This window comes from Salvia splendens, chromosome 15 (genome assembly GCF_004379255.2).
Source record: "Salvia splendens isolate huo1 chromosome 15, SspV2, whole genome shotgun sequence".
Classification (NCBI taxonomy): domain Eukaryota; kingdom Viridiplantae; phylum Streptophyta; class Magnoliopsida; order Lamiales; family Lamiaceae; genus Salvia; species Salvia splendens.
In genome coordinates, this window is record NC_056046.1 from 6,819,385 (window position 1) to 6,844,680 (window position 25,296).

General features: G+C 38.7%; 6 protein-coding genes across 8 annotated transcripts; 5 read left to right on the plus strand and 1 right to left on the minus strand.

Moving 5' to 3' along the window:
- The first annotated feature begins 2,117 nt into the window (after positions 1 to 2,117).
- Positions 2,118 to 3,853, plus strand: LOC121767847 (zinc finger CCHC domain-containing protein 10-like). The gene is made up of 3 exons (XM_042164171.1): positions 2,118 to 2,258; positions 2,679 to 3,490; positions 3,609 to 3,853. Exon 2 carries the CDS (start codon positions 2,696 to 2,698, stop codon positions 3,485 to 3,487), a length of 792 nt encoding a protein of 263 aa, XP_042020105.1. The 5' UTR covers positions 2,118 to 2,258; positions 2,679 to 2,695; the 3' UTR covers positions 3,488 to 3,490; positions 3,609 to 3,853.
- A 1,236-nt stretch (positions 3,854 to 5,089) lies between these two features.
- Positions 5,090 to 6,518, plus strand: LOC121767510 (serine carboxypeptidase-like 50). Its single transcript, XM_042163793.1, has one exon. It carries the CDS (start codon positions 5,118 to 5,120, stop codon positions 6,432 to 6,434), a length of 1,317 nt encoding a protein of 438 aa, XP_042019727.1. The 5' UTR covers positions 5,090 to 5,117; the 3' UTR covers positions 6,435 to 6,518.
- LOC121767511 lies at positions 6,486 to 8,286 on the plus strand. 2 transcript variants are annotated; one of them, XM_042163795.1, is made up of 2 exons: positions 6,486 to 6,574; positions 6,884 to 8,286. In XM_042163795.1, the coding sequence occupies exon 2, from the start codon at positions 6,945 to 6,947 to the stop codon at positions 8,208 to 8,210; it is 1,266 nt and encodes a 421-aa protein (XP_042019729.1). In that variant the 5' UTR covers positions 6,486 to 6,574; positions 6,884 to 6,944; the 3' UTR covers positions 8,211 to 8,286. The 2 variants fall into 2 exon arrangements, with proteins under 2 accessions (XP_042019729.1, XP_042019728.1); XM_042163794.1 differs by having other exon boundaries at positions 6,540 to 6,665.
- Positions 8,287 to 9,150: 864 nt separating this feature from the next.
- On the plus strand, positions 9,151 to 11,168 carry LOC121769309 (ubiquitin-conjugating enzyme E2 32-like). Its single transcript, XM_042166073.1, has 5 exons — positions 9,151 to 9,358; positions 9,854 to 9,985; positions 10,068 to 10,152; positions 10,340 to 10,500; positions 10,584 to 11,168. Exons 1-5 carry the CDS (start codon positions 9,248 to 9,250, stop codon positions 10,977 to 10,979), a joined length of 885 nt encoding a protein of 294 aa, XP_042022007.1. The 5' UTR covers positions 9,151 to 9,247; the 3' UTR covers positions 10,980 to 11,168.
- A 2,425-nt stretch (positions 11,169 to 13,593) lies between these two features.
- On the minus strand, positions 13,594 to 15,049 carry LOC121767332 (universal stress protein PHOS34-like). The gene is made up of 4 exons (XM_042163577.1): positions 14,831 to 15,049; positions 14,142 to 14,251; positions 13,949 to 14,067; positions 13,594 to 13,856 (listed from the first exon to the last, which is right to left on the minus strand). The coding sequence occupies exons 1-4, from the start codon at positions 15,006 to 15,008 to the stop codon at positions 13,778 to 13,780; spliced, it is 486 nt and encodes a 161-aa protein (XP_042019511.1). The 5' UTR covers positions 15,009 to 15,049; the 3' UTR covers positions 13,594 to 13,777.
- Positions 15,050 to 20,043: 4,994 nt separating this feature from the next.
- On the plus strand, positions 20,044 to 24,443 carry LOC121766571. Of its 2 annotated transcripts, none has more exons than XM_042162839.1 (6): positions 20,044 to 20,210; positions 21,225 to 21,343; positions 21,489 to 21,547; positions 21,626 to 23,314; positions 23,424 to 23,580; positions 23,657 to 24,443. In XM_042162839.1, exons 2-6 carry the CDS (start codon positions 21,226 to 21,228, stop codon positions 24,319 to 24,321), a joined length of 2,688 nt encoding a protein of 895 aa, XP_042018773.1. In that variant the 5' UTR covers positions 20,044 to 20,210; position 21,225; the 3' UTR covers positions 24,322 to 24,443. The 2 variants fall into 2 exon arrangements, with proteins under 2 accessions (XP_042018773.1, XP_042018774.1); XM_042162840.1 differs by having other exon boundaries at positions 20,044 to 20,205.
- Positions 24,444 to 25,296: the final 853 nt, after the last annotated feature.

Below are 25,296 nucleotides of genomic sequence, written 5' to 3' on the forward strand. Positions count from 1 at the left end.
TCAACAGAACATGCTCTTATAAAAAATGGGAAAGTGTAAAAAAAACTTCAAACAGCTCTGGTGTATTTTCGTGAAAAAAAAACACTCTTAGCTTGATTTTCGAAAATCAAAAAGTGCTTAACAACGCACTTTCATTCCTTTTAGTTGAAAAAATGAAAAGGTATAAAAAAATCCAATAAAAATGATAATCGATGGCAAAAAATCTTGCTTTAGAGATCTTGATAATAAATTAGCATTTCTTGCCAAAAATAAATGAAAAAATAAAATACAAAAATATGGAGTAGAAACTCAATGGGAGATAGGAAACAAGCACAATAACGTATGGAGGTAACTGGTTGTGCAGGTAGAGTTGATAAAGAGAGAGCGGCGGATAGACTGTTGAATAAAGAGAATTCCCTCTTTCTATATATAGTAGAAACCCTAAGAGCGTCCACTATAATGTCGACGCGGCTATAGCCGCGTTTGGGGCGGAAGCGGGGCGGCTATAGTGGGGAAGGTGGGCGGACAACACGCCGCGGCGGTGGGGGTGGCGGACGCGGGATAGCCGCGTTCGGGGCGAGCCCGCGGCTGGGGTGAATGGAGGAAGAATGGGTGGGGCGATGGCCGCGGCGCCCTATAGTGTGAAAACGGGGCGGATGCGGGCGCCGCGGCGGTGGGGCGGCTGTGCGAGAAGGGGGGGCGGCGCTGCGGTCGGGCGTCCGTGCCATAGTGGACAGCCTAAGAGCATCCACTATAGGGTGGAAACTTCCACCCGCCCCGCCCCCTCCGAAGCTGCCATCCCGGGGCGACCACAAAAAAAAATTTCCGCAACAATAGTGAACACTTCCGCCCCAAAAGGTTTCCGCACAAAAAGGTTCTGGATGGCCGTGCAATAGGCCGGCGCGCCTATCGCCGCCTCCGGGGCAGCCGGCGCGTCCTAGGCGAATACCCGTCGATGCCACTTCCGCCCCCGAAAATGCGTCCGCCTCCGGGGCGGACACTTCTCCCACTATAGATAGCCGCGTCCTCGGTGTTTCCGGGGCGGCCGGCGCACCGCCCGGATGCTCTAATCATAAATCTGCACTTCTTTTAAATGGAATATGGGCCTTTATTTGACCGTTGGCTATAGTGGGTTTAATTTTTCCTCAAGAGTGCTTTTTGCTAAAACATGGGCCTTTTTACTCCATGTAGTATGGTACTAAAATATGTACATTATGAAAAATTTGTAATTGTCTATGGCTTAGTTAATTAAATCATTAATTTAAACATTTTACGGTACGGAAAAAATAAAGAAAGAAAGACCGACCTAAACCAAAGTAATGACAAACTATGCAAATTCAATTGAAAAGTTAGACCACACTTTCTTATTATATTACATTCAATGATATTAAGCTTTCATAAATTAAATAGACATGATATAAATATATAATAATAATATTGTGTGATCTATTTATTTTATTATTGCTAGGTGCTTATATTTTGGAAGCAAAAGTTCTTACACGTGATAATGTTAGCGGTATAGGTATGTCAGCAATTCCTAATTTCTTAAAATATGAGATTACCTTTAAAATTTTAACGACGTCAATTTTCAATGGTTGTGTCTTATGCGATGAATATTAATAAACTCAAAGTCAATATCAACCCTATGTAGTGAAATTTATGACAAATTTGATAAATTAATTCAAATACTATATAACAAAACTAAAATCCAATAGTTATTAATAATATTCTTTTCGTTCATCAATAATCATCTCATTTTGCCATTTTCGTTCATCCACCACTAAATGTCTCATTTGTTTTTTTTTACCACTTTTGATAATTGACTACACATTCCATTAACTTTATCTTACTCACATTTTATTACTATAAAACTAATATATAAATATACGACTTATCTTTCACTATCTTTTTTATTCACTTTCTATTACATTTTTTAAAAAATTTTACCAAATCAAACTGAGTTTATTAGTCATGGAGCGAGAGAACATAACTATATACTTATCTAATTACTGAATTATTATGTACTTATCTAATTATTGTAAAAGTCGTCGCGCATCGCGCGTGGGATAAAAAGATAAGGTCACGGGTCCCGATTAGAAATAGTAAAAAGTGGAAGGTCCTAACTATATTTTAGCGAAGTGTTGGGCGTGGAGTGCAATAAACTAAGACACCGATCCTTGGCCGACTCGGTTAATATTTTCTTTATTAAGTTCAGAAACGAATTATCAAGAAAGGGTTTCAAATTCGCTACCTCTCTTCAGAAATCAGAATAGTAAAAGGTATGAACTTGTCCTAGATTTCCTATATCTGTTACTTTACTTGATTTATTGATTATTGATTCTGTTAGTTTCTTGTATAATCTTCTTTATGGGAGACGATGTAGCTTTTGTTCTGTTTGATTTGTCATATTTCCAGACATCCAATTCCGATACTGATACTACTGCGTTTTTTGCGGAGGATGGATCTTTGGATTTTTTTTCTTAGAATTGGGGAATTTATCTTGAGAGATATAGAGTTTAGCTACTGATGTGGTTTCGATTTTATGAGTTGTAGGTTTTGTTTATCTTGTTCAATTTCATTTTTAAATCGTGTATTCCTTTTGGCACAATATTTCGTGAAATTGGTTAATGATGTTGAAAATTTGAAAATGCTCGAACTCAGATTGAAATTTCTATTTCTCTTTATATTTGGTGGTGAAGGTTTTGGCTGTTTGGCAATGTCGAGCAATAAAGATGATGGAGCAGCGGAGAGAATCAAGGCAGCTGCTCTATCAGCTGCGAAGGGGCTGAGCCGTGCCCAGGCGGAGCGGGCTGCCACTGCGGCTGCACGGAATGTGAATGCATATGGGCAGAAGGAAGAGGGCCCGAGTAGATGGCAAGAGAGGAAAGAAGCCAAGAGGCAAATGTATTTGATGAGTACTGAGAAACAAGTGAGATTGGGTGAAAGGAAGGATCTCAAGAGCTCGACTTCATCAGTTGCTTCAGCTTCGCAATGCCAGAAGTGCTACCAGATGGGGCACTGGACCTACGAATGCAAGAATGAGAGGGTTTACATCTCAAGACCTTCGCGAACACAGCAGCTGAAGAACCCGAAGCTGAGAATGAAGGTCTCCATCTCTTACGACTTGGATAACCCGGATGTTCCCGTGGAGGATAAGGGTGAAAAGCGGGTGAAGAAGAGCAAGAGGAAGCATAAGTCTGATAAGGGGTCTGATAACGATAGTGAGGCCTCAGTTTTTGAATCTGACAGTGTCGCCTCTTCAGTGACGGGTTCAGATGAGTCTTCAGGGGACAGCGAGTCCAGTGATAGTTCCTCGACTGATTCTGAAGAGGAGAGAAGGAGGAGTAGGAAGAGCAAGAAGAAAAAGAAGCAGCAGAGGAAGAGAAGGCATCGGAGTTACAGCTCTTCATCGGAGTCCTCAGAGTCTGATTCTGGTTCGGACTCTGAATCTGAGGATAGGAGTAGTCGAAGGAAGGGTAAGAGCAGGAGGCATGGCAAAAGGCACTGAGTGGTATAATCTCCTATATTATTGTCCATCCTTATCCTTTTCACCCTTTAGTTTGTTTGTCTTGTTAATCTTCATGTAATAAACCCTTTAGATTGAAGTGTTCCATTCTGTTTGTTTTCAGGTGAAAGTTGTGGACTTTTTCTCTACTGAGATGAAGTGAACTAGTGTTTTGATACTCTCCTCTTCTTCTATTAGGAATTAGGCTTGTTTGCGTTGAGCCGTGCTTTTTTGTTGTTGTTCATGTTGTTTCGTAATTGAGAAGGAGATCGATGTATGATTTGTTTGACATTTGAGAAGCTCTCTAGCTATGATGATATGAATATTTCCATGGAGGTCAGCTTAATAATAATAGCTATGTTACAGTTAGTTAACTGGTATTATGAATGTATGGAATTGCGCATCTTTATATATCGTGAGCTTCCTAATTAAATCATTTTGTTTGTTTGAGCATCTTTATGTGACATGCTATCCAACCCGAATCCATCAGGCATTTGAGGCATGATATTCCTCACTCCCCTTTTAACTGTGACATGCTATACCTCATGAAGTTTTTATCTTTGTATTGTCACATAGATATGGTGCCTAACTGCTATGAAAACTTATAATCAAAATCAAGTTTTGTTATCTTGAACTGCAGACAAATCTGTGAGTAAATTAAATCATTTTGTTTTTTGAGCATCTTTATGTCTTTGTAGTTTTATCCACGTCCAATAAAGCAACAAATGTGATAAGAGTAGTTTCATCCAAGAACCAAAAAGCCTTTTGCACAATGGCATAAAAGTTACATAGTTTCGGAGTAATTACATGTTTCATACAAAATGTTTTACCTTTGTTTCAATTTAGTACAAAAGTATTAAGTTTACATATTTTATACAAAAGTTACGTTAGTGTTTTAAATTAATACATTTCGTTAAGTCCCTACTAACACTGTTACTTCCAATTACATTATACATACAAAAAGTTTCATCAATGTTTCAAATTTGTACAAAAAGTTTTAAATTAAAACTTTCCATTAATTATTTCAAACACATTTATTTTTATTACTCACAAAAATGAAAAACATATAGAAAAAAATCACCACTCTTCACCATCAAATTAGCGAATTGCATTTTATTGTCGAAGCTTTCTCATGTAATAACGGAGAATACAACTAAAAGGATATTGAATTTTTTTTTGTAAAAATTAAATATTGACTTATTGACTGTTTGAAGCTCAAATTAACCATTTTGTAAAGATGAAATATGGACTTATTTTATACTGTGTTTTATAAATAATACAATAAAAAAATAGAGTATATTGAGGGACAGGATTTTTCTAAACCACGATCAATTGCTGCAAAGAATTAATATTGATTATTATTTTTTAGAGTGATTAATTGTATTAAATCTCTAATTATTCTTTTATTATGATGATAAGTTGGACAAATTATAAACTAACTAACGGTTTTTAAAATATTTAACGGAATGTATTAAATATTAATATAATATTTTATATGAAATATATAAATTTAATATTTTTTTACTAAATTGAGGTAAAACCTTTTGTATGAAATATGTAATTATTCCCATAACTTCACTTTCCTATTAAGTAGGACAAATTTCTCTGGTCATCACTCACTACACCCCAAATAATGGAGTCAACACCATCATCTCTCAACCACCGCCACCTCCTCTTCTTCTTGCTCAGCATCATCGCCGTCCTCCGCCACTCCGCCGCCGCATCACCCTTCCCCAAAGAAGCCCTCCCCACCAAATCAGGCTACTTGACAGTCAACTCCACAACCGGCTCAGCCATCTTCTACACATTCTATGAAGCCACCAACACCACCCCAAACCCCCAAACTCCAATAGTAATCTGGCTGCAAGGAGGACCGGGCTGCTCGTCGTTGCTAGCCAACTTCTACGAGCTCGGGCCGTGGGTAGTGAAGCCAGACCTCTCACTCGGGCCTAATCCAGGCCCTTGGAACAGAATCTTTGGATTGCTGTTTCTTGATAATCCCATAGGCTCTGGCTTCAGCATAGCTGCTTCACCTCAAGAAATCCCTCGAAACCAGTTAGGTGTAGCTGAGCATCTCTTTGTAGCAATCAAGAAGTTCATTGCTTTGGATGCAAATTTCAAAAGCAGGCCAATTTACATAACTGGTGAGAGCTATGCTGGGAAATATGTGCCTGCAATTGGATACCACATTTTGAAGAAGAAGGAAAGTGGAGTGAATTTGGCTGGTGTTGCTATTGGGAATGGCCTGACTCATCCTGAGGTGCAAGTGTCGACTCATGCTGTGAATGCATACAATCTGGGGTTGATAAATGACAAGCAAAAGGCTCTTTTGGAGGGGATTCAGTCTAAGGCTGTTGATTATGTGAGAGAAGAGCGTTGGGGGGAAGCAACCGATGCAAGAACCAAAGTGCTCAACACACTACAAAATATGACTGGATTGGCCACTTTGTATGATTTCACAAGGCTGATTCCTTACCAGGATGACATTGTGGCTGAGTTCTTGAGTAATCCCGAGGCGAAGAGGGCTCTCGGGGCGAATGAGTCTGCTGTGTTTGAGGTGTGCAGCGATGTCGTGGGGGAAGTTTTGAAGGATGATGTGATGAAGAGTGTGAAGTATATGGTGGAGTTCTTGGTGAAGAAGACGAGGGTGTTGCTGTATCAGGGGCAGTGTGATTTGAGAGACGGCGTGGTGTCTACTGTGGCGTGGATGAAGGGGATGGAGTGGGAGGGAATCGGTGAGTTCTTGGATGCGGAGAGGGAGGTGTGGAGGGTGGATGGGAAGCTTGCTGGCTATATGCAGAGATGGAAGAGGCTTAGCCATGTTGTGGTGATGAATGCTGGGCATCTTGTGCCTACTGATCAGCCTGTTAACTCTCAAGTTATGATTGAAGATTGGGTTTTGGAGAAGGGACTGTTTGCTGCTCAAGAAACTGAAACACAAGTCAAATAGTTTTGGACATATGATGCTGTTGTTGTCTGCTTTGTAATTGTAATCAGTGCTGGGAAATAAGAAGCTAATGTTGGTGAACTTAAACGCATTTGTTATTCATTGCAAGATAGCTTTTTTTACATAGAAAAAGATTTAAAGAGGTATTGGATATAACTATGGGAAATGAGAAGCATGTTAGTGAAATTAGATTCATTGCAAGATTGCTTTTTTACGTAAGAAAGATTTAAAGAGGTATTCATTGCAAGATTGCATTTTTACATACTCAATTATCGTTGCTTTCTCAATTATCTTCATTTACTTCTCTGATTCTTGGTTTTAGTTGTTATTCATACATCATTCCTTGTTTTCTAGAGAGCGTAGAGAGGGAAATCTATGTGAGTTTTGCACCACATCCATATGTTCATTTTGAAAGGATGCTCATAACCTGTTTGATGAAATGCGCAACTCAGGTTTTCAGTCTTGTCAGTAACCTCAATGCTTGAAGTGGAATAGCCTTTTTGCGAGAAACTAATGGCCCGCAAAATGCTGCATAGTTTTCTAGCAAAGACTAAACATCTGCACGCAAGAAACAACGTGATTATAGCGACGACTCGATCAAATCATCATTCCGGATTAGAAGAAGATGTTCCCGCTAGAGAATGGTGCGAAGCGGCTTTTTTGAAGATGAAGAAATGGGGCCAATCATTGAAAGAGCTAGACTTGATCGGTGGGAGTCTCGTGAACATCAACGATCATTCAAGAGTCTTCGACGCGAAGCTGGAGAAGAAAATGCACACTTTCAAGTCCATCGGCAGGGAGCTCATTCTGCTTCCATCGATGCAGGAAACATTGAGGGACAACTTAAGGAATTCATCAGTTGATCAACGATGCAAAGAGCTGGACTACTTCTGCGGACCCCACGAGAAGGAGGCGCTGACAGTGAGCTCGCTGACAAAGGTCGCGGACATGCTGAGCATCTCGGCTCAGCAGAGGAAGGTGGTGAGGAAGAACATCGGCCCACAGGTGACACAGCACAAGATATGGACAGGTGCACTCTCTCAGATACTCAACGGATTGAAATCAGAGGTCGAGCTTCTCAATTTACGAGGACCAACGAGCAAGGAGATAATGCTGTCTCAGCAGATTCTTGCTGGCTGTCTCAAGATCCTTGAATCAGCAATGTCTTATGATGTTGAGTCCAGTTCGTGGATGCGCCTCCCTCCCACAAAAGGGGCGAACGCGACGGATTCTCCCAAATGGGGAGATGCTCTCGAGATGTGCACTGATCTTGTCAGCTGCCTATGTGATGAAAGCGAGCTAGCTTTCCATGTCTCGAAGCTTGAGGTGATGAAGGAAGGCCTTTTCCAGCTACGGGACGTGTTGATCGACAAGAACATCGGGTACAAGGAGAATCGGTACCAAGAGCATTTGGTGCAGAAGAGGCTGACAAAGACGTTAGGCCATTCATCGAAATGCTTGTTCACACTCTTGATGCACTATCTGTATGGCACGGTTGTGGACGTCGAGATGGAGGTTCGTGGAGGGGTGCATGTCGTTGGGATCGGGCAGAAGGTGTGCTTGTACGCGGGGAGGATCTTGACTGTGGACGAGGAGGAGGTGGTGAGGAGTGGGGTGAAGCAGCTCGACGCGGTCATGGGGTTGTTCAAGTTTGTGTGGGAGAGTGCGGGGGCGAAGGGGGATTTGGAGGTTCAGGGCCATTTGTGGTGCGTTGGAGCTCGGAATAGGTCGTTTACATATAGAGGGAATGTTTTTTTGGTGCATGCTATAAATCTTTGAAATGTTTGGACTTATCGATTAGTATAAGAACCGAATAATCGAAATTAATTGTGTGGGTTGATTTTGAAAAATGCGGTTCTTTATGGAATGATCACTTCTAAGTAGGTTTGTTTATTCGGTCGGTTAATCGACAATTTGGAACTGTCAATCATGGAACCAGAGCCGACCCGTTTAGGGTTCAGTTCCTAAATCGATCAATATAAGAACTGAATAACCAAATTTAATTGTGTATGAGTTAATTCCAAAAGAAATGCACTCGAAAGGGTCAAACTCAAGTATACAGCTAGTGAGGCAATGCGTTATAACGCTAGTTTATTTTTTTTCATGTTATATCTATTTGTAGTACTCCCTCCGTTTCTTGTTTATAGATGGATTTCTTTTCGGCACGGAGTTTAAGAATAGTGTATTAAATGGATGATGAAAAAGTAAGAGAGAATAAAATAAAACGGAGAATTACTTTTTACCAAAAATAGAAATGACTCAATTAATTTGGAACTTCTCGAAATAGAAAAATGACTCAATTAACATGGAACGGAGGGAGTACCGACGAACCCATAAATGGGATTAACCGAAAAATGTTAAATCAATTATCGGATAACTTTAAAAAGTCGTTCAATTCCTAAGTAACCGATAACTGATTAATTGAATTATTGGCCATATATGAGTTTATCAAATTGACAAATTCCCTTCTTTTTTGGCCCGACTTGAAGAAAAAAATATCAAAATTGCGTTAGTTTATGGAGTATTTTAAAAAATTTTAATTATAAAAAAAGGATGAGAGATGTTAACTGAAAAAACAAGGTACCAACCGCGTTTTTAGTGGAAACTGTACAATACGTAAATGTAGGCAAATGATCAATCAATTAGCCTATCATATGCTAACACGTACGCATATCCACGACAGATGACGTGTTGCCCTTCTCTCTCTTCGGTCTTCAAATAACTTTATCCATCACAGAGAAATTGAATCAAAATTGGACTTGGCTGTTTCCGTCTTTGGCAAGGGGATTTTGGTGCCGTGAAATTCAATCGGAGAAATGGCGGAAGATAAGTACAATCTGAAGAATCCGGCGGTGAAGAGGATTCTGCAGGAGGTCAAAGAGATGCAATCCAATCCTTCTGATGATTTTATGAGCCTGCCTCTCGAGGTTTTGATTGATTTATTTTGTGATTCGATATCCAATTTGTGATTGTTGTTAATTTTTCTGTTTCGATTGTTTGTTTGTTCACGTTATTGTTAGATCGGCTGGATCCGACTGATTTCATACTTTAATTTTGCGTAGTGTTGGTTGACTGTTGGTAAAAAAATCATTTTTTTTTTCATTAATTGGCTTATGAGTTGGTATTTTATTTTTTGATTATGGTGGTGGGATATTGTGCTGTTGAATTTTGTACCAATTTCCTTTTTTGATTTTTTTTCGCCTTTTGCTTTTCATTGGCAATTTTGAATCTTCCACTGCGGATCTCAATCATTTTGTAATACTTTTAGATTGCATAGCTGATTCTATAGATATTTAAAATATTAAACTATACACTTTCATGATTTAGGAATCATTTGTTCAACTATTCCTGTTTGGATGAATTTATCTTGCCATATTCTCTGTCTAGATTTAAGCTGATTATATATTGATGTGTGCTTGTAGGAAAATATATTTGAATGGCAGTTTGCGATTAGGGGTCCGGCAGATTCGGAGTTTGAGGGGGGAATATATCATGGAAGAATTCAGCTGCCTGCTGAATATCCTCTGAAGCCACCTTCATTCATACTGCTGACGGTATTGCACTGATCATCATCTGCTGTACTTGTGTTGTGTTTGTTGCGACTGATCTCTGATACGTTTATGATTCACATTACAGCCGAACGGTCGGTTTGAGACCCAAACCAAGATATGCTTGAGCATTTCAAATCATCACCCTGAACACTGGCAACCTTCTTGGAGCGGTAAGTTTCATCCCGGATAGGGTAAAATAGACATGATATCTTTTCTTTTTGAAGGAAAAAATAACTATAAGTTCTCATCTTGTCATTTGACTGAGATGTTATTTAATGAGGTTCAGAAAATTGAGTTTTGCTTCCTTGGTGTACAATTATATGGATTATGACAGTCTAGTGCGGGATGAATTTGCAGTTCGAACTGCTTTGGTGGCAATGATTGCATTCATGCCTACTAGCCCGAACGGTGCACTAGGATCATTGGATTACACAAAAGAGGAGAGGCGAGCTCTCGCAATCAAATCTCGTGTAGCTCCAAAATTTGGATCTGCTGAGCGCCAAAGTTTGATTAATGAGGTCCGTGACATTGTACTTTCTGCATTGGCACATTTTTTATTTCATATAATTTGTAATCTTAAACTGATGAACTCCTTGCGTAGATTCATGAGTACATGCTTAGCAAAGCATTGCCTGTGCCCAAAGACACGGTAGTCAAGACTGGCAATGAAGAGAATGAGTTGGAGGGTCAGCAGTCTCCTAACGAAGACACTGAGGGTGCTACTGAAACCGAAACTCAACCAGCTGAAGTTGATGAGATAGTTCAAGAACCTAATGGGGTTCCTTCAAATGTGCACGTTGCTGCTGAGGCATCAAACTCGGTTCCTGCAAACGAGCAGCAGCTGTTGCAGAAATCAGAGACGAGGGTCCCCAAGCAGGCCGATGATCGCCTACTCACATGGGCAGCGCTGGGGCTTACAATAGCCATAGTTGTCCTTTTGTTGAAGAAGTTCATGAAAGCTGATGGGCATGGTGCTGTGTTTTTGAATCAGTCGTAGATATATCCAGGCAAAATGTGCTTTCTACTAGATATGGTTGGTCCTGTATTTGCAAAAGGGGCAGAATTTCTCTTCATGGCTAATGAGGATAATCTGTAATCAAGTAGTTTTATTGGTCTTTTCTTGGGTATGTGTTTTTCTAATATTGTGGATTTTGTATAGAAATAAAGAATTATTCTCGTTGTTTCAGTAGATGGTTTGAAAAGCTTTAAATCCGAAGGAAAATTGGTGAGTGGTTTGAGCGCAACGCGACATAGATTTGAAAAGCTTTAAATATAAAAGTAGATAGATGTATACTTTTAGAGCTGATTTTGTAGGATGGAATTTAGGATTAAGCTTTTTTTATCCGCACATTTCCATTGTTTTGTACGGGATAAGCCTAACATATCGGCCCGAAAGATTTTCCAGGCTTAATACCCAAGACATCCTAAATTTCATTGCCTGTCGTGATCGGGTATAGTCGATATCCATTTTCCCAGCCGTACCGGTGGTACTGCTGTGCTTAGTGTCGTTCGGTCAGTTCAATTTCCATTGTTTTGTAGATGGGATAAGCCTAACATCAGCCCGAATAATTTTCTAGGCTCGATTCCCAAGACATCCTAAATTCCATTGCCCGATATCTATCGTGATTAGGTATACTCGATACTCGATATCCATTTCCCAACCCTACCTATGGTAGTGCTGCGCTCAGCGTCCTTCGGTTAGTTCAGCCTCCGTGCAAAGTTCAATTGGGGGTGATGAACTAATGATGAGTGGCATAATAGGCTTTGAGCCTCTTCGATTTAGATTGGACTTCACGTTAGTTTCTAAACCTTAATGGAATGTTATTGTATTTATTTTTGGATGTTACTATGAGATAGTGGAATGTACGGTTCAATATGTTACAAAGTAAAATGAAGTGATATGGAGTAATAATTAATAAGAGGCGGACCAAAATAAAAAACTGGAACACATAATTGAAGATGGAGGGAGTATTATTCTAGACTCTACTATTGCTTTAATTCTTAGACTAACATTTACAAGTTAGAATAAAGTCCCTTGAAATGGATAAATTGTAAAAAAAGAAATAAGAAAATTTGATCAAATTCTATTCAGCCTCGTAATTTTTAAATATAGCCAATTATATTACAACTTTAACGTTTTTCTCAATCATCCCATTAATTTGAATTCGGGGTGGAAGCCAAAAATCTATGGCCTTTATGCAAATTTGTATCCCACACATAAAAAGCATGGAATTTTAGTTGGAAAATTAAGAATAGCCGGGTTTCCAAATCTCACATAATTTTCTCAAATCTAATGAACAAGATAATTATATAACATGTCAAAATTATGATAGTACTCCGTAATTTACTAGGAGTGAGTGAATTTGAAAGTTGAGGAAGGCTAAATTTGACCAAACTTCATGCTTTTTTCGGTAATTTTAAAAAAATATAATACAAATCCCTTTTGCATGCTATTCTAACCTGAAATCTTGTACTACCTTTATAACTGAAAATCAAATGAGCGATACGATCATCTAATCTCTAGTCTGCATAAAAAAATCTGTAATAAAAAACTGCAAACGAACCACTACTATTCAATCACCTATAATTTGTAAAGTTGATGATGTTTTCTCATCAAAGTTAATTTGACGCGCCTTTGAACCACGATGCTACTTCATCCATAGCTGAGGTTGCGACCGGCCCCAAATCAGCCGCTTTATCCTTTACTGTGGTGGCGGCTGTCGCGATCGACGGCCCCAACTTAGCCGCTCCCTCCTTAACCGCGGAGGCGGCCGGCGATAGCACATTTTTGTCGAACTCCGACGAGTACCTAGCTGCTTCCGGCCCCAACTTAGCCGCCCCCTCCTTAACCGCGGAGGCGGCCGGTCCCAGCACACTTTTGTCAAACTCCGACGCGTACTTAGCTGCCTCTGGCCCCAACTTAGCCGCCGCCTCCTTGACTGCGGAGGTGGCCGGCCCCAGCACACTTTTGTCGAACTCCGACGCGTACCTAGCTGCTTCGACCAGAGCTTCATTTGCGGCCGGCCCGTTCAGCTTCCCCTCCACGTCGTCCATCGCAGTGGACGCTTCGGGCCCTCCGATGTCATCGAAAAATTCGTCCGACCACGGAGACCGAGCGGGAGAGCTAATGGGGCCGTATGTAGGCGATGCTGCTAGGTTGTTTAGGCCCTTTTGGGGGGAGAGTCGAGACAATGCAACGGGTTTATGGCGGTAGTGGCGGGAAGTGTGAGGGGCGAGTCGAGGTGATGCGCCGGGGGCGAGTTCGGGCGATGATGTGTCGGGGGCGAGTTCGGGCAAATATGCGTCGGCGTCGGGGTCGGGGACGAGACGTCTTGCATTGCAGACGGAGAAGGCGAGGCAGAGGAGTAGGAACAGGGTTACTCTCTTGCAAGATTCCATATTTTGTTGTAGTTTGGGAAGAAACTAGGTTTCTTGGAGTTGATATAAGGAGAGGGAGGCTGTTTTAATTGGTAAGTTGTGAGTGAAAAGAGGATTAACCATTCCTAAATAAGGGCAGTCTTAGATTTGGTTGACTCCTATGGACTAAATGATTTATGTTCCTTGTAATAAGATCATCCACAAATGGCAAATCACAAGAATAAGAAAAGGACTTGAAATGGGAAATAGTAATACATTTCATTTTTGGGTTTATTGAATTGACACTCAAGGATAGATAACAGCATAGATTCAATAAGTGAAACAAGCGAAGATTCCTAACAAAGTGCACACATGATAGGATTGAGTACATAGATGCGATGATCAAATCGAAACAAGCTTTCTAACCGCGCTGATAGTCTAGTCGTGGCTCTTCACGACAGTTACTGGACAAGAAGCGTTGTTCACGACAAAGTTGCTAACGCTGCCCATGATAGCCCTGCAAAATCGACCAAAAATGCGCGCATGAGAAGCGGAAAATGCGAGCGGAGCTTCAAGATTTAGAAGAAAAACTTGAAGAATGAATTGGACCTTTTGAGCTTGCCAAGGCCTCGGTTGCCAATAACGATGGAGTCAAGTGGAATGTTATCAACGGCCTCAACGAGCTTCTCACGAGCATCTCCCCAGTAGATTTTCAAGACCACGATGATCTGATTCACGAGCATAAGATGATTGAAACATCAAACACAGATATGGAAAGTTACTAAGAGGTAGCTGAAATTACCCCATGCTGCCTTGCAGCAGTGGAGACGATATCCAACGTTTCAGCATCCGGGCTAACACCGTATTTCTTCATGAGATGGGGCTCTGAGAACTCGCTCAATGGAATCAAAGCTGACAAAACCCACAAACTAATGAGCAAACCACATCAGAACCAAACTGCATAAAAATGTGATCTTGAAAGATCAAGAATGGGGCTTTAACAGATGCAATTACACAAATCCAATCCCATTAAACCCAATACCCTTACAATCATGAAGAATAAACTATAAAGGTAAAAATAATGTGTTATTACTAATTAAACTAATGAGCTAACCACATCAGAGCCGAACTACATAAATGTGTTCTTGAAAGATCAAGAATGGGATTTCAACAGATGCAGTTACACAAATCCAATCGCATAAAACCCAATTCCCTAACAATCTTGAAAGAAGAAACTATAAAAGGTAAAAATCATGTGTTATTACAACATCAAGAAACAGAGTGACGATCCTGAAACAAATCCCATCAAACTCGATTAATCACCTCTTACCAACCAAGAAACTCTCAAATAGCTCAAAATCGTTAATTGTTATAAACAAAATTTCACCTTTACGAAACACATCATCTCCAACTACAAATAAAAATTCACAAAATGCTCATAGCTCAAACAATCACAGAATCAAACAAGTTAGGGAGAGAGAGAGAGCATACGAGAACCGGTGGCCTCCCAAAGCTGCATCTCTCCTTCCTCATAGTTTCCTTCGGGGCTGACAGAGATGAGAATGAGGTGATCGCCGCTCCGGGCAACGTTATCAACGGCCCACTTCAACGCTTTCTTGCTGCACGGTGAGAAATCCACGGCCACCCCAATTCTTCTGCAATCAGCCATCTCTCTCTCTCTCTCTCTCTCTCTCTCTCTCTAAACGTGTACTGGACAGGAAATGGATGTTAGAGCACCCGCAACGCGTGCCGAAACCGTTCCGCGTGCCGTTCCGCCGGAACGGTTTCGCCGCGGAACGCGTTGCGGCGCTGCATTCCGCTCCCGTCTCGTTCCCATTCCGTGCCGGGTGCCGACGGCACGTAACGCGGCACGGAACAAGCCGCCACGCGCCTGGGCGACGTGGCCGATCCCCGTGCGTGCGTGCTTCCCACTCGCCGGCCCGCGAGTGGGACACGTCAGCAATGACGCAATAATTATTTTTTTTTTTATAAAAATCGAATTTTTAAAAAAAAATTTTTTTTTTTAAACGGTAACATTACCGTTTTTTTTAACTTTTTCTTAATTTTTTAATTTTTATTTTATTTTCTTATTCTATAAATACACCTAATTCATTCATTTTATACACAACTACACATCTATTCTTCCTACATCAACATCAATTTCTCTCCAATTTTCATATTCTATCTCTTCAAAATATGTCCGGCGACGGCAATTACGGTGGTGGCGGCGCCGGAGGGTGGGATCTCAACGCGTTCGGCGATTGGGAGACCATGTACAACACACTTGGTGGTTCTGGGTCATCGACGCCGGGCACGCAGGGGTCGGCGACGCCGGGTGGGTACCAACCACCCACTTTCGATGTGGATGCCTACGCTCGAGGCTCCGGCTCGCGGCTTTCCCAGGGTTTGTCCCAGATTCGGGAGGATATCCCCGTTGAACCCACTCAGGGAGGAGGCCGAGGCGGTGGAAGCTACAGGGCTGCGTCTGAGGCACCCGAGGAGGATGAGGAGGAGGAGCCGGAGGATCTAGCCGTGGGCGCCGTCGTCCGCAAGGGACGAAGGCGGCGAAAGCGGCTAGAGCGAGGAAGGGCCGAGGAGAATCAAGCCAGTCGGCCTCGGGATCGGGCTCACAAGGAGGCTCGAACACACTTATGGTGGCGTACATAACCGCCACAATGGCGGACACTTCCCGCTTCTCGTACGCCCAATACACGGCCTGGTGGAACGGAATTGTGCATATGGCAGGACTACTTGGTCTTCCCCCTCCCCCTAAACCTCGACCGCTTCCGGAGGATGATTCGCCGGCGGAGTAGTTTTTTTATTTTCCCACGTTTAAGTTGTAATTTTTTTTAATATTGTGTGTTTTTTAATGAAGTATGTTTGTTTTTTAATAAAGTATGTTTGTTTTTTAATAAAGTGTGTTTATTTAATTTAATTTAGTTGGAAATAAAAATAAAAATTGAAATAGAATGAATAGTAATTTAAGGAACGGTTAAGGAACGGAGGGTTGCAGGTTCCGTTCCTTAGTTAAGGAATGGAGTAAAAAAGTACAGTGGGGCCCTCAAATAGTGGTTTAAGGAACGGTATAGGAACGGTATAGGAACAGCGTTGTGGATGGCCTTAGTGTGCGCTGTTACAAGTCAAGACAAGAACACAACTATCTAATTCTAATCATGGTCATGATGCATATCGTCTTTACTTTATGGCCGTTCGATTTTGGACTGGCCATCCCACATCGACGCTATCATTTAATCTTTGGTTTTGATTTATTAATTAATTTTGACTTTTCAAAAATGAATTATCTTAATTTATGGTGCTTGTGTGTGTCTGTATAGCACTAGTGTTCAACTTTCTTTCATTGATCTTTCAATTTTATATTTGTAACACATAAAATCAGTTGAGTTGGATCTTGTAAATATGTTACTATCAAAAGATTATGTTATTAGGTTAATATTTTTCTGAAATTAGTGCCTCCCATGATTCCTTCAAATTTGCTGTTTTAAGTAAGTTTATTTATTCATCTACCATTTTTCGTTTGAGAACCTAATTTTTTTTTTTGATAACTTCATCATCTATTGGGGTATGTTTGGTTTGAAAATAGATGGTTAGTACTATGTACATCAACCATTTTGCGTGGGACTTTTCAAGGCCTATCTCATTTTTAGTAGGAAATATTTTTTGGGAGATGGATCACTGGTAACCCAATGAAGTCTTATGATGGCTAATAGGTCTGTCAAATTGGGTACCCACGGATATTGATCCTGAAATTCCCAAAAAATCCAATACCCGATACCCGGCCCGAATTCGATTTCGGGTACCCGGATACCCGACTCGGGTATCCAGTCCTGATTGTGATTTTGATTTTTTTTATTTTATTTTTTATTTTTAGAAATTAACTATTAACTTTTTGAATTTATTTAATACTATTATTTAATTCAAATTTAATACAAATTTGAAGTAGTGTTCAGGAGAAAATAACTACAAACTTTTAAAAATACAAAATTCTTGTAGTAGTTCGAATTTTAGAGAAAATAACTACAAACTTTTAGGAATACAAAATTCTTGTAATAGTTCGAATTTAAAAGAAAATGACTACAAACTTTAAAAAATACAAAATTCATAAGTTATATTAACATCTTTCATCTATCCACAACAAGTCAATAACCATCAAAATTCATAAGTTCAAACATCCATCCCTTATAAACATCACAATTCAAAAATTCATAAGAATCAAGATCTGACAATAACATCATCAAAGATTCAAAATTCAAAATATCACAAGTTAATGAACTTAAAATATAATTAAAAAGTTAAAATACATATCTTATGCGCTAACTATTAAGTATTAATTAAAATGTACTTAAGAAATTAAATTACATTTAATTATAATAAAACATAATTTATTAATTTTAGAAAACAAATCGGATAATTCGGCCCTAAACCCGATACTCGATAATCCAAAGTTCTCACTACCCAATCCAGATCCGATATCCGAAAAATCGGGTTTCTGGTATCCAATTATCCAACTTTTTCGGGTTTAGATATCGAGTATCCAATACCCGACATCCATTTTGACAAGCCTAATAGCTAACTTTCTTTTTTGGTTTACTCGATATTTCCAACTTCGTAAGAAAGTCGGCTTAATTTCCATCTTTGCCCTTGAAAATCATAAAGCAACGCCATTAATTCCATCAGAAAAAGGGGAGAAGGGTGGAATATGATGGGTTTGTTTAGGAATTTAGGAGAAAAAAAGAGCAAAAGTGTTGAAGAGTGTTGGCTAGAAAAGAATGTGGAGTAATGTGAGATTAAAATTAAATGCAATGGCTAAATGGATATTCGTTGCACTATAACTTTAACTCATGCTCTATAACTCATTCCAACGTTATACTTACATTTTTTTTTGTTATATTGATATTGATGGCGTTTTTGGTTTTACCATTATTTTACTATTACTATTGGGTTTTATTGGAATATATTTCTACTCTATAATGTATGAATGTGAAAATGTAAAAGGTGGTACTCCAGATAAAAATATTTAACTATAGGTTTTTAGAACATAAAAAAATAATTCAGAACTCGAAAACAAAGTAGTACTAGTAATTAAGCAAGGGGTAAATTGAAGGCTTGTTGAAGCAAACCATTTAATTCATGGGTTGCTTCCAAATAAATGAATTTTCTCTAAGTGTCCAAAATTAAAAGTTTGTTAAGTGTTTACATAGCATTTATTAGCTGCATTATTTCGTTGAAATTAATGAGCAAAATAAAGCAAAGCAAATATATACACAATTTAAATGGGTGTCGTGTCGGTTACTTTTTCTTTCAACGAAAAAATTTGTTGACACTCATCATTCAATGCATCATACTACTATGATTTACTATCATTTATCTCATTCCCGTGAGTTTCAAAGATGCGGGAATATAAATCTTTTGTAACTTTTCCATTACTTGTTTTAATAATATGATAAAAAAAAACCAAAAAAGCAAAATATATTAGTAATATAAATATTTGATGGTCGAAAAATGGAAGTATGAAACTACTAAAAACATGCTACACGGATTATTATTATTTTTTGACGAATGCTACACGTTGATTTAACTTAATTTTGCTACATTCAACTGAATGGACTCGTTTGTTATATAATGATGTGACGCGCTATCAAATAAAACAAAGCGCAAGATTTCAAGATCTTGAAATCAAATGGTTTATATGATTAAAAATTATTCTGTTACTTAAATTAATGATTTTACTCTAAAAACATTATTCTTTCTATGTGCTATGACAAATTGATGTAAATTAGTGGTTGTTTACATATCTTTATCATATTCATTGTTTTAGGTGGTTGGAATGAAGTTGGTAACACAATCCAGCTAGCTCTAATATACAGTAAATTATTTTAATTTTTCTATAACTTCACAATTCAGTAGCGGAACTAAACTTTTACCCTAGGTCCAATTAATCATAGTTTTATTGACTTATTAGAACTTTAAAATTTAATTAGAAATATATAATAATAATAATAGTTTCAATATGACTATAAGTTATAACCGTTTTAATTAGATTGCGTGGAGTTTGAATATAACTCCACTACTTAGGATAATTCAAGATCCTATTAAATTATTACTCTGATATCACTTATTGATCCCCTAATAAGTACACTATTGGTGTAGTTTGCTCTACAATGTAAGCTTAGATATAGGGGAATGTTTAACTTCTATTTCCTTTATCATTAATTTTGTGTTCGCATGTATTCAATAACCTTCAGAGGTTAGAGATCTTCATTTGATCGGTCTGATACAATGTTATTGGAAGAGCACCAATTAAACTTTGACATTTAGTGTCAATTTTCTTCAAGATTTTAAACTAATAATACGCCTTTGTTTATCTCAACACTCCTGACATAAGTATTTTTAAAAATATGTTATGTAGCATTATTTACAAAATAAAAAAAAATGAGAAAGTTGATTCAAAAACTCCCCAAACTACAAAGGAAAGGAGATTGTGATTCGGAATTTGAAATCTCTCCTCTCTAACGAAAAGAGACGTTGCAAGATTTTAACCTTTTCTGTACCAATTTAGTAATTATTTTGTGTTTCCAAACTTTATTGAAAGTCAAATATGTCACGTATACACACACACACTATTCTATTTTTTAATTTTCTATTCAAATCCAAATCCATTGTCTCCTCATTTATTGCTCAAACCACTCGTCACTTTCTAATCAATCACACTTCTCATCTTACACTCATTCCTCTCTATCTCTCTCTCCAAGAACTTCTTCAAGTCTACCGGGAATGGCACATACATTCGATGCTAATGTTGTGATGCAACAAGGGGGAGTTCAACAAGTCCTGATCTTTTGAACTGGGTTGTGTGAGTTTTCTTCATTTCACATTGCTTTTTTCAGTTTTTTCTGAATTTTAAGTATGTTGAAAAGGTCTGGTTGTCGGTTGCTTGTGATCTTAGCGTATACTAAATCGAATTGTGTTTCCTTTTCTATAATTGCATTTGAGCGCCATTTTAGCTTGATCAATGTGTGATGTGATCTGAATTTAGCATGAGCAGCGTAGATAAAATATATTTAGAAATACTGCAGTGTGAATCCATTTTGTCTACGATCAAATTCAGTTGAAAAACACATTTTTCTTTCTTTGTTTCTTTCATTGTAGAGGTCAATGCCACTGTAGCTACTTGCCTGTTTCTGTAGGAGCTATTGATTAGTTGTTAAGGAGATTGTTCTCTTTAAAGATTCTTCTTTTGACCAATAATGATAATCATGTGGATCCAACTCTGGTGGATTATCCTTCTTTTAGAAAAGGTTTAGAAAATGCAATATATAAATATAAAGATCTAGAAAATGCATAAAGATAGACTTTGAATTCAACACTGACATTGCAAAGCACCACTGCATTAAGCACAGACTTTTTCTAGGAAGAAAATGGCTTTTGGGATGAAGCTTGGTATTTCTAGATAGATTTGAAAATATTCAGCCAATTAGAGTTCATAGAATATGAACACTTAAAGAAAAACAATTCTGAACTGGTTTGCTTTGCTTTGTTTTGTACTTCTATGATACAGCTTTTGGTAGCTCTGTTTTAGGTTATAGGCATCTTTTTGTACATTTATTGCATGTCTACAAATTACAGCTATTTTCATATGATTATTTGGTATTGGATTGCTGGTTAAAAGGCTGTAGTATGATAATAGATATCTTGAATGCATTTGTCATTTTCCATAATTTAGCAAATCATTTGATTAAATTCTGACATTGGAGCTCCAGAATGCGAGAATTTTCAATTTCTACTCCACGCTTAGTTTGAAATTTTGCTCGTTCTCTTTGTTGGTAATTTAGTTTGAAAACTAATGTTAGTGATTTCGACTTGCCAGTATGGGGGTTGAGAACCAATGCTCCAAAGGTGGGAATTATATTGGTGGCTTCCTCCAGATGTTTGATTGGAATGCTAAATCTAGGAAAAAGTTGTTTTCAAGCAAGTCAGAAGTAACCGGTATGATGGATGTTTCAAGTTCATTATTGTTTAAAATTTGACATATTACCTTTCATCTGTGCATAAACTCCACATGTGTATGTATGTCTAAAACATTTTATTCCTGTCTTGAAATGGTCTAAATGCTCTGGTCTGATTGATGTAGAGAAATCGAAACAGAAGAAAAGATGTGACGGAAATTCGCCAAGGACCCATCTTGCCATGGTAAGGATGTTGACAATAATGGAATGTTGTTTGTTTCTGATTTAGGAATTTAAAGATCCTTTTTTCTCCTGTATATAGATGGAAATGGATGAAAAGGCGGCTGTATCCAGTGTTGGAGGAAGCAGTGATCAAAGCTGCGCTTCATCGCTCGTTGATGAAGACATTTATGGGACGAAGGTTCCTGGAGTTGTTGCAAGGCTGATGGGATTGGATTCCTTGCCAAAATCCAGCATGTCGGAGCCTTACTCCACTCCACTTTTCAGTTCTAGCTCACTTCGTGATGCTTATTACCAAACCAAAAACTGCGAATACCCTCAGGAAAGCCGCCTGCAGGGCTTGTATAACCGGAATGAAATGGAGCTCAAATATCCAAGGGTGACACACAAGCCAGTAGAGAAATTTCAAACTGAAACCTTGCCGCCAAAATCAGCCAAATCAATTCCAATCACACACCATAAACTTCTATCTCCTATGAAAAGTGCCAAGTATATCCCTCCTAAGGATGCTGCTCACATAATGGAAGCAGCAGCAAGGATTATGGAGCCGGGACCATCTCGATTGAGTACAACGACAAAGCTGCCTCCGGTAGGAGCTTCTTCAGTCCCTTTGAGAGTAAGGGGTTTGAAGGAGAAGGCTGAAGCAGCACAAAAACCATCAAAGATTTTTGAAGGTTCTCAAAGAAAAGCTGAATCCAGTCTCAGGGGGAACTCAATGGTTAAGAGCGGGAACAGATCAGTTGATGTGGATCCAATAAGGGTAATGCCTGACTCGGATGGAACATCGTCTAATGGTGTGAAAAGTAATGGAAAGACTATTTCACTGGCTTTACAGGCAAAGGCCAATGTTCAGAAGAGAGTGGGCCTAAGTTTGAATGGCAACAATAATACTGTCAGCCAGAAAGATTCAAGTGAGCTCAGTCCCAATCTTCCCTTGAAAAGCCAGTCGACAACACTAAGTCCCAATCATCCTTTGAAAAGCCAGTCGACTACACAGAAGAGTACGGCAAAGAAACAATCTATGCAAAAAGGTTCAAGTGTGCTACATCAGAACAATCAGAAGCAAAACTGCATTGTTGATAGAGGAAAGTTGTCTTCAAAATGCAACTCAAAAGGAGGAAAAACACCCAGTGGAGAATCTTTGTCCACTAGGCAACGAAATTCTAGCAAAGTTTCCAGCACCTCTCGAGTTAATTCGAGGAAGTTGAGCTCAGAGGTTAAAGACGACAAACGAGAAGCATTGCCTTCTTGCAAAGAAAGAGTTACTAGCAAGAAACGATCTGTAGATGGGAATTACCACTTGGGTAAAAATCAAGCTGTTCAAAACTTGCAGATGGATAGAAGTGGGAAAGGCATCCAATCTAGGGATATTACAGATAGGCAGAGTAGTTGGGATCAAGAAAGTGGAGGGAATGGAACGGATGTCGTTTCATTTACTTTCAAATCTCCATTGACACGATTGGCATCAGATTCTCTGATGCCCGGAGAGTCAAGGGAAACTTGTAAGATCTTGTCAGAAGGCTATCAAAGTAAAAGAACTGATGACATGAGTGGTTCGAGATTTTCTCTCTGTGGAAATAATGTTAAGGGAGGTGATGCATTAAACACTCTTTTGGAGAAAAAACTAAAAGAATTGGCTGATAAGGTAGAATTCTCCCAACAAAATTGCCGAACGGATTCTAATGATATGATGCCTAGTTGTGAGGCTTCAGTGAGCTCAAGCATGTCAGAATCATGTAATGCCAAAGATGGGGCTCATGCAGTTGATACGGTAAGCCAACCTAACTCTAAATCATGCTCTATATTCCAGAAAGCGAAGTTCGTCATAATTCTCACTTATTATTCGAAAGCTAATCATATAAATCCAATGTTATGATTAGGTGGGGATAAAAGAAACACGAACTAGCGATGGTAATATATCTAGAGCCAGAAAGTTACTCGACCGCAGGCTTCCTAGTCCAGTTTCAGTTCTTGAACATTCTTCATTTCCAGACAGTTGCAGTTCGTCAGATACTGCAGACAGTAATAGCACTAGAGGTACGAGTCTAAAGGCTACTCCTAATGTTTGTTTGCTTCATCACATCAATAAACTCAGTTTTCATTTTGATTTCAGGCAGCAAGCAGTGTTCATCAGTCCAATCTACGGAACTGCTAGACTCTTTTTCCTCGAATACGTATCTTGCAGATGAACCTGATACTGAGTTATCAGACTCAGCTTCATCAACTTCTGTTGAAACTGTGCCCAAAAGGCAGGAGATTATCTCAAACTCAACTGACAACGTGAACCGAAGAAGGTGGGAATTCAAGTACGTGAAGGAGATGCTATCCAATATAGAGCTGAAGTTCAATGACTATGCAGTAGGCAGAACTCAAGGCATCGTAAACCCTCGTCATTTTAATCAGCTAGAAAGTTGCAATCAGTTCTTGAGCAACGGTGTAGAGATTCCCGTGATAGACCAAAGGGCTTTGTTCGACTGTGTTAGTGAATGCATAGACCTAAGGTGCAGACAGTTTGTTGGCGGTGGATACAGATCGTTGGCTAAAGGTCTGTCGTTGGTTAGACAAGAGGAGACATTTGCTCAAGAAGTCCACAGAGAAATATGTGGTTGGAAAGCAAACATTGGAGATTCCATGATAGATGAACTTGTAGATAAGGAGATGAGCAATCAATATGGTAGATGGGTGGACTTTGATGTCGAAGCATTTGAAGTTGGGACACAGATTCAGTCCCAGATTCTTAATTCTTTGATAGATGAAGTGGTAGTTGATATACATTGATGCTTTAGCAACCTGAACTGAAATCATACCCTTCAAATTGCATTGTTAGTTATTCTCATTTATGTATTTCGATAAAATTGATTATTCTTCTTATAACGGAAATATTTGCCTCATTGCAATCAGTCGAGCTTGTCTATTCAAAACACGAATGAATCTTGCATTCCACCAATGCTGTGAAGATCATGAATGAAAAGACACTCAGTTCAACAAAATGCTCACACACAGCATAAATATGTAGCTAAGTTATAAGTTAACGGCCAGTTTCTATTTCCAATTTATATTTTTTTACGATTTTCTGATTTAACTATGTATACTATATTTGAAAATTGAAAATTGAAAATTGAAAATTGAAAATTGAAATCAAGAATCACATTCGTACCTAATTGCCAAATTTTATTATTTCTTCGATTTCACTGTATGTTTATCTTTTCATTTTCTTTATTATTTAAGTGGGATACAAATCAAGAATCACATTCGTACCTAATTGCCAAATTTTATTATCGTTGGGCAGATCTTACTGCAATGAGCTTGGGTTCGAATCCCACTGCGTACGCATAGCATGATTGAACCCCTCACATTCGTACCTAATTGCCAAATTTGACAGTGTGAAACATTTAGAATGTACGACTCATGACTGATTGAATGATGCTCGTATATGTCAGACCTAATCTTTTAGGAAGATGGAATATAGTATTTTAATTTAGTGTTAACTTGAAACAAAATAATTACTCCATATTTGACCTGTATTTTAAATCTCATGCATACACTTGTCACTCATGCAGAATCTTTTGTTTTTGAGGTATATTTTCCATCTATCGTGTAGAGGTATATTTATAATTTTAACATCTATCTTCTTCTATTTTCCTAAAAGAACTTTTATAATTTTAACATCTATCTTCTTCTATTTTCCTAAAAAAACTTTTATAATGAATAATACGAATTTTAATGTAAAATTAATAAAAGATATAGAAAAAG

What these genes read in the sequence shown, in the direction of transcription:
- LOC121767847 (XM_042164171.1), top strand. Translation starts at nt 2,696, where the DNA reads ATGTCGAGCAATAAAGATGATGGAGCAGCGGAGAGAATCAAGGCAGCT.
- LOC121767510 (XM_042163793.1), top strand. Translation starts at nt 5,118, where the DNA reads ATGGAGTCAACACCATCATCTCTCAACCACCGCCACCTCCTCTTCTTC.
- LOC121767511 (XM_042163795.1), top strand. Translation starts at nt 6,945, where the DNA reads ATGGCCCGCAAAATGCTGCATAGTTTTCTAGCAAAGACTAAACATCTG.
- LOC121769309 (XM_042166073.1), top strand. Translation starts at nt 9,248, where the DNA reads ATGGCGGAAGATAAGTACAATCTGAAGAATCCGGCGGTGAAGAGGATT. An exon ending in CTTCATTCATACTGCTGACG is followed by an intron (nt 9,986 to 10,067) that starts GTATTGCACTGA and finishes TTCACATTACAG; the next exon opens with CCGAACGGTCGGTTTGAGAC. An exon ending in GCCAAAGTTTGATTAATGAG is followed by an intron (nt 10,501 to 10,583) that starts GTCCGTGACATT and finishes CTCCTTGCGTAG; the next exon opens with ATTCATGAGTACATGCTTAG.
- LOC121767332 (XM_042163577.1), bottom strand. Translation starts at nt 15,008, where the DNA reads ATGGCTGATTGCAGAAGAATTGGGGTGGCCGTGGATTTCTCACCGTGC. An exon ending in TTGGGAGGCCACCGGTTCTC is followed by an intron (nt 14,252 to 14,830) that starts GTATGCTCTCTC and finishes GGGTTTTGTCAG; the next exon opens with CTTTGATTCCATTGAGCGAG. An exon ending in GGCCTTGGCAAGCTCAAAAG is followed by an intron (nt 13,857 to 13,948) that starts GTCCAATTCATT and finishes TCGATTTTGCAG; the next exon opens with GGCTATCATGGGCAGCGTTA.
- LOC121766571 (XM_042162839.1), top strand. Translation starts at nt 21,226, where the DNA reads ATGGGGGTTGAGAACCAATGCTCCAAAGGTGGGAATTATATTGGTGGC. An exon ending in AAGCAAGTCAGAAGTAACCG is followed by an intron (nt 21,344 to 21,488) that starts GTATGATGGATG and finishes TGATTGATGTAG; the next exon opens with AGAAATCGAAACAGAAGAAA. An exon ending in AGACAGTAATAGCACTAGAG is followed by an intron (nt 23,581 to 23,656) that starts GTACGAGTCTAA and finishes TTTTGATTTCAG; the next exon opens with GCAGCAAGCAGTGTTCATCA.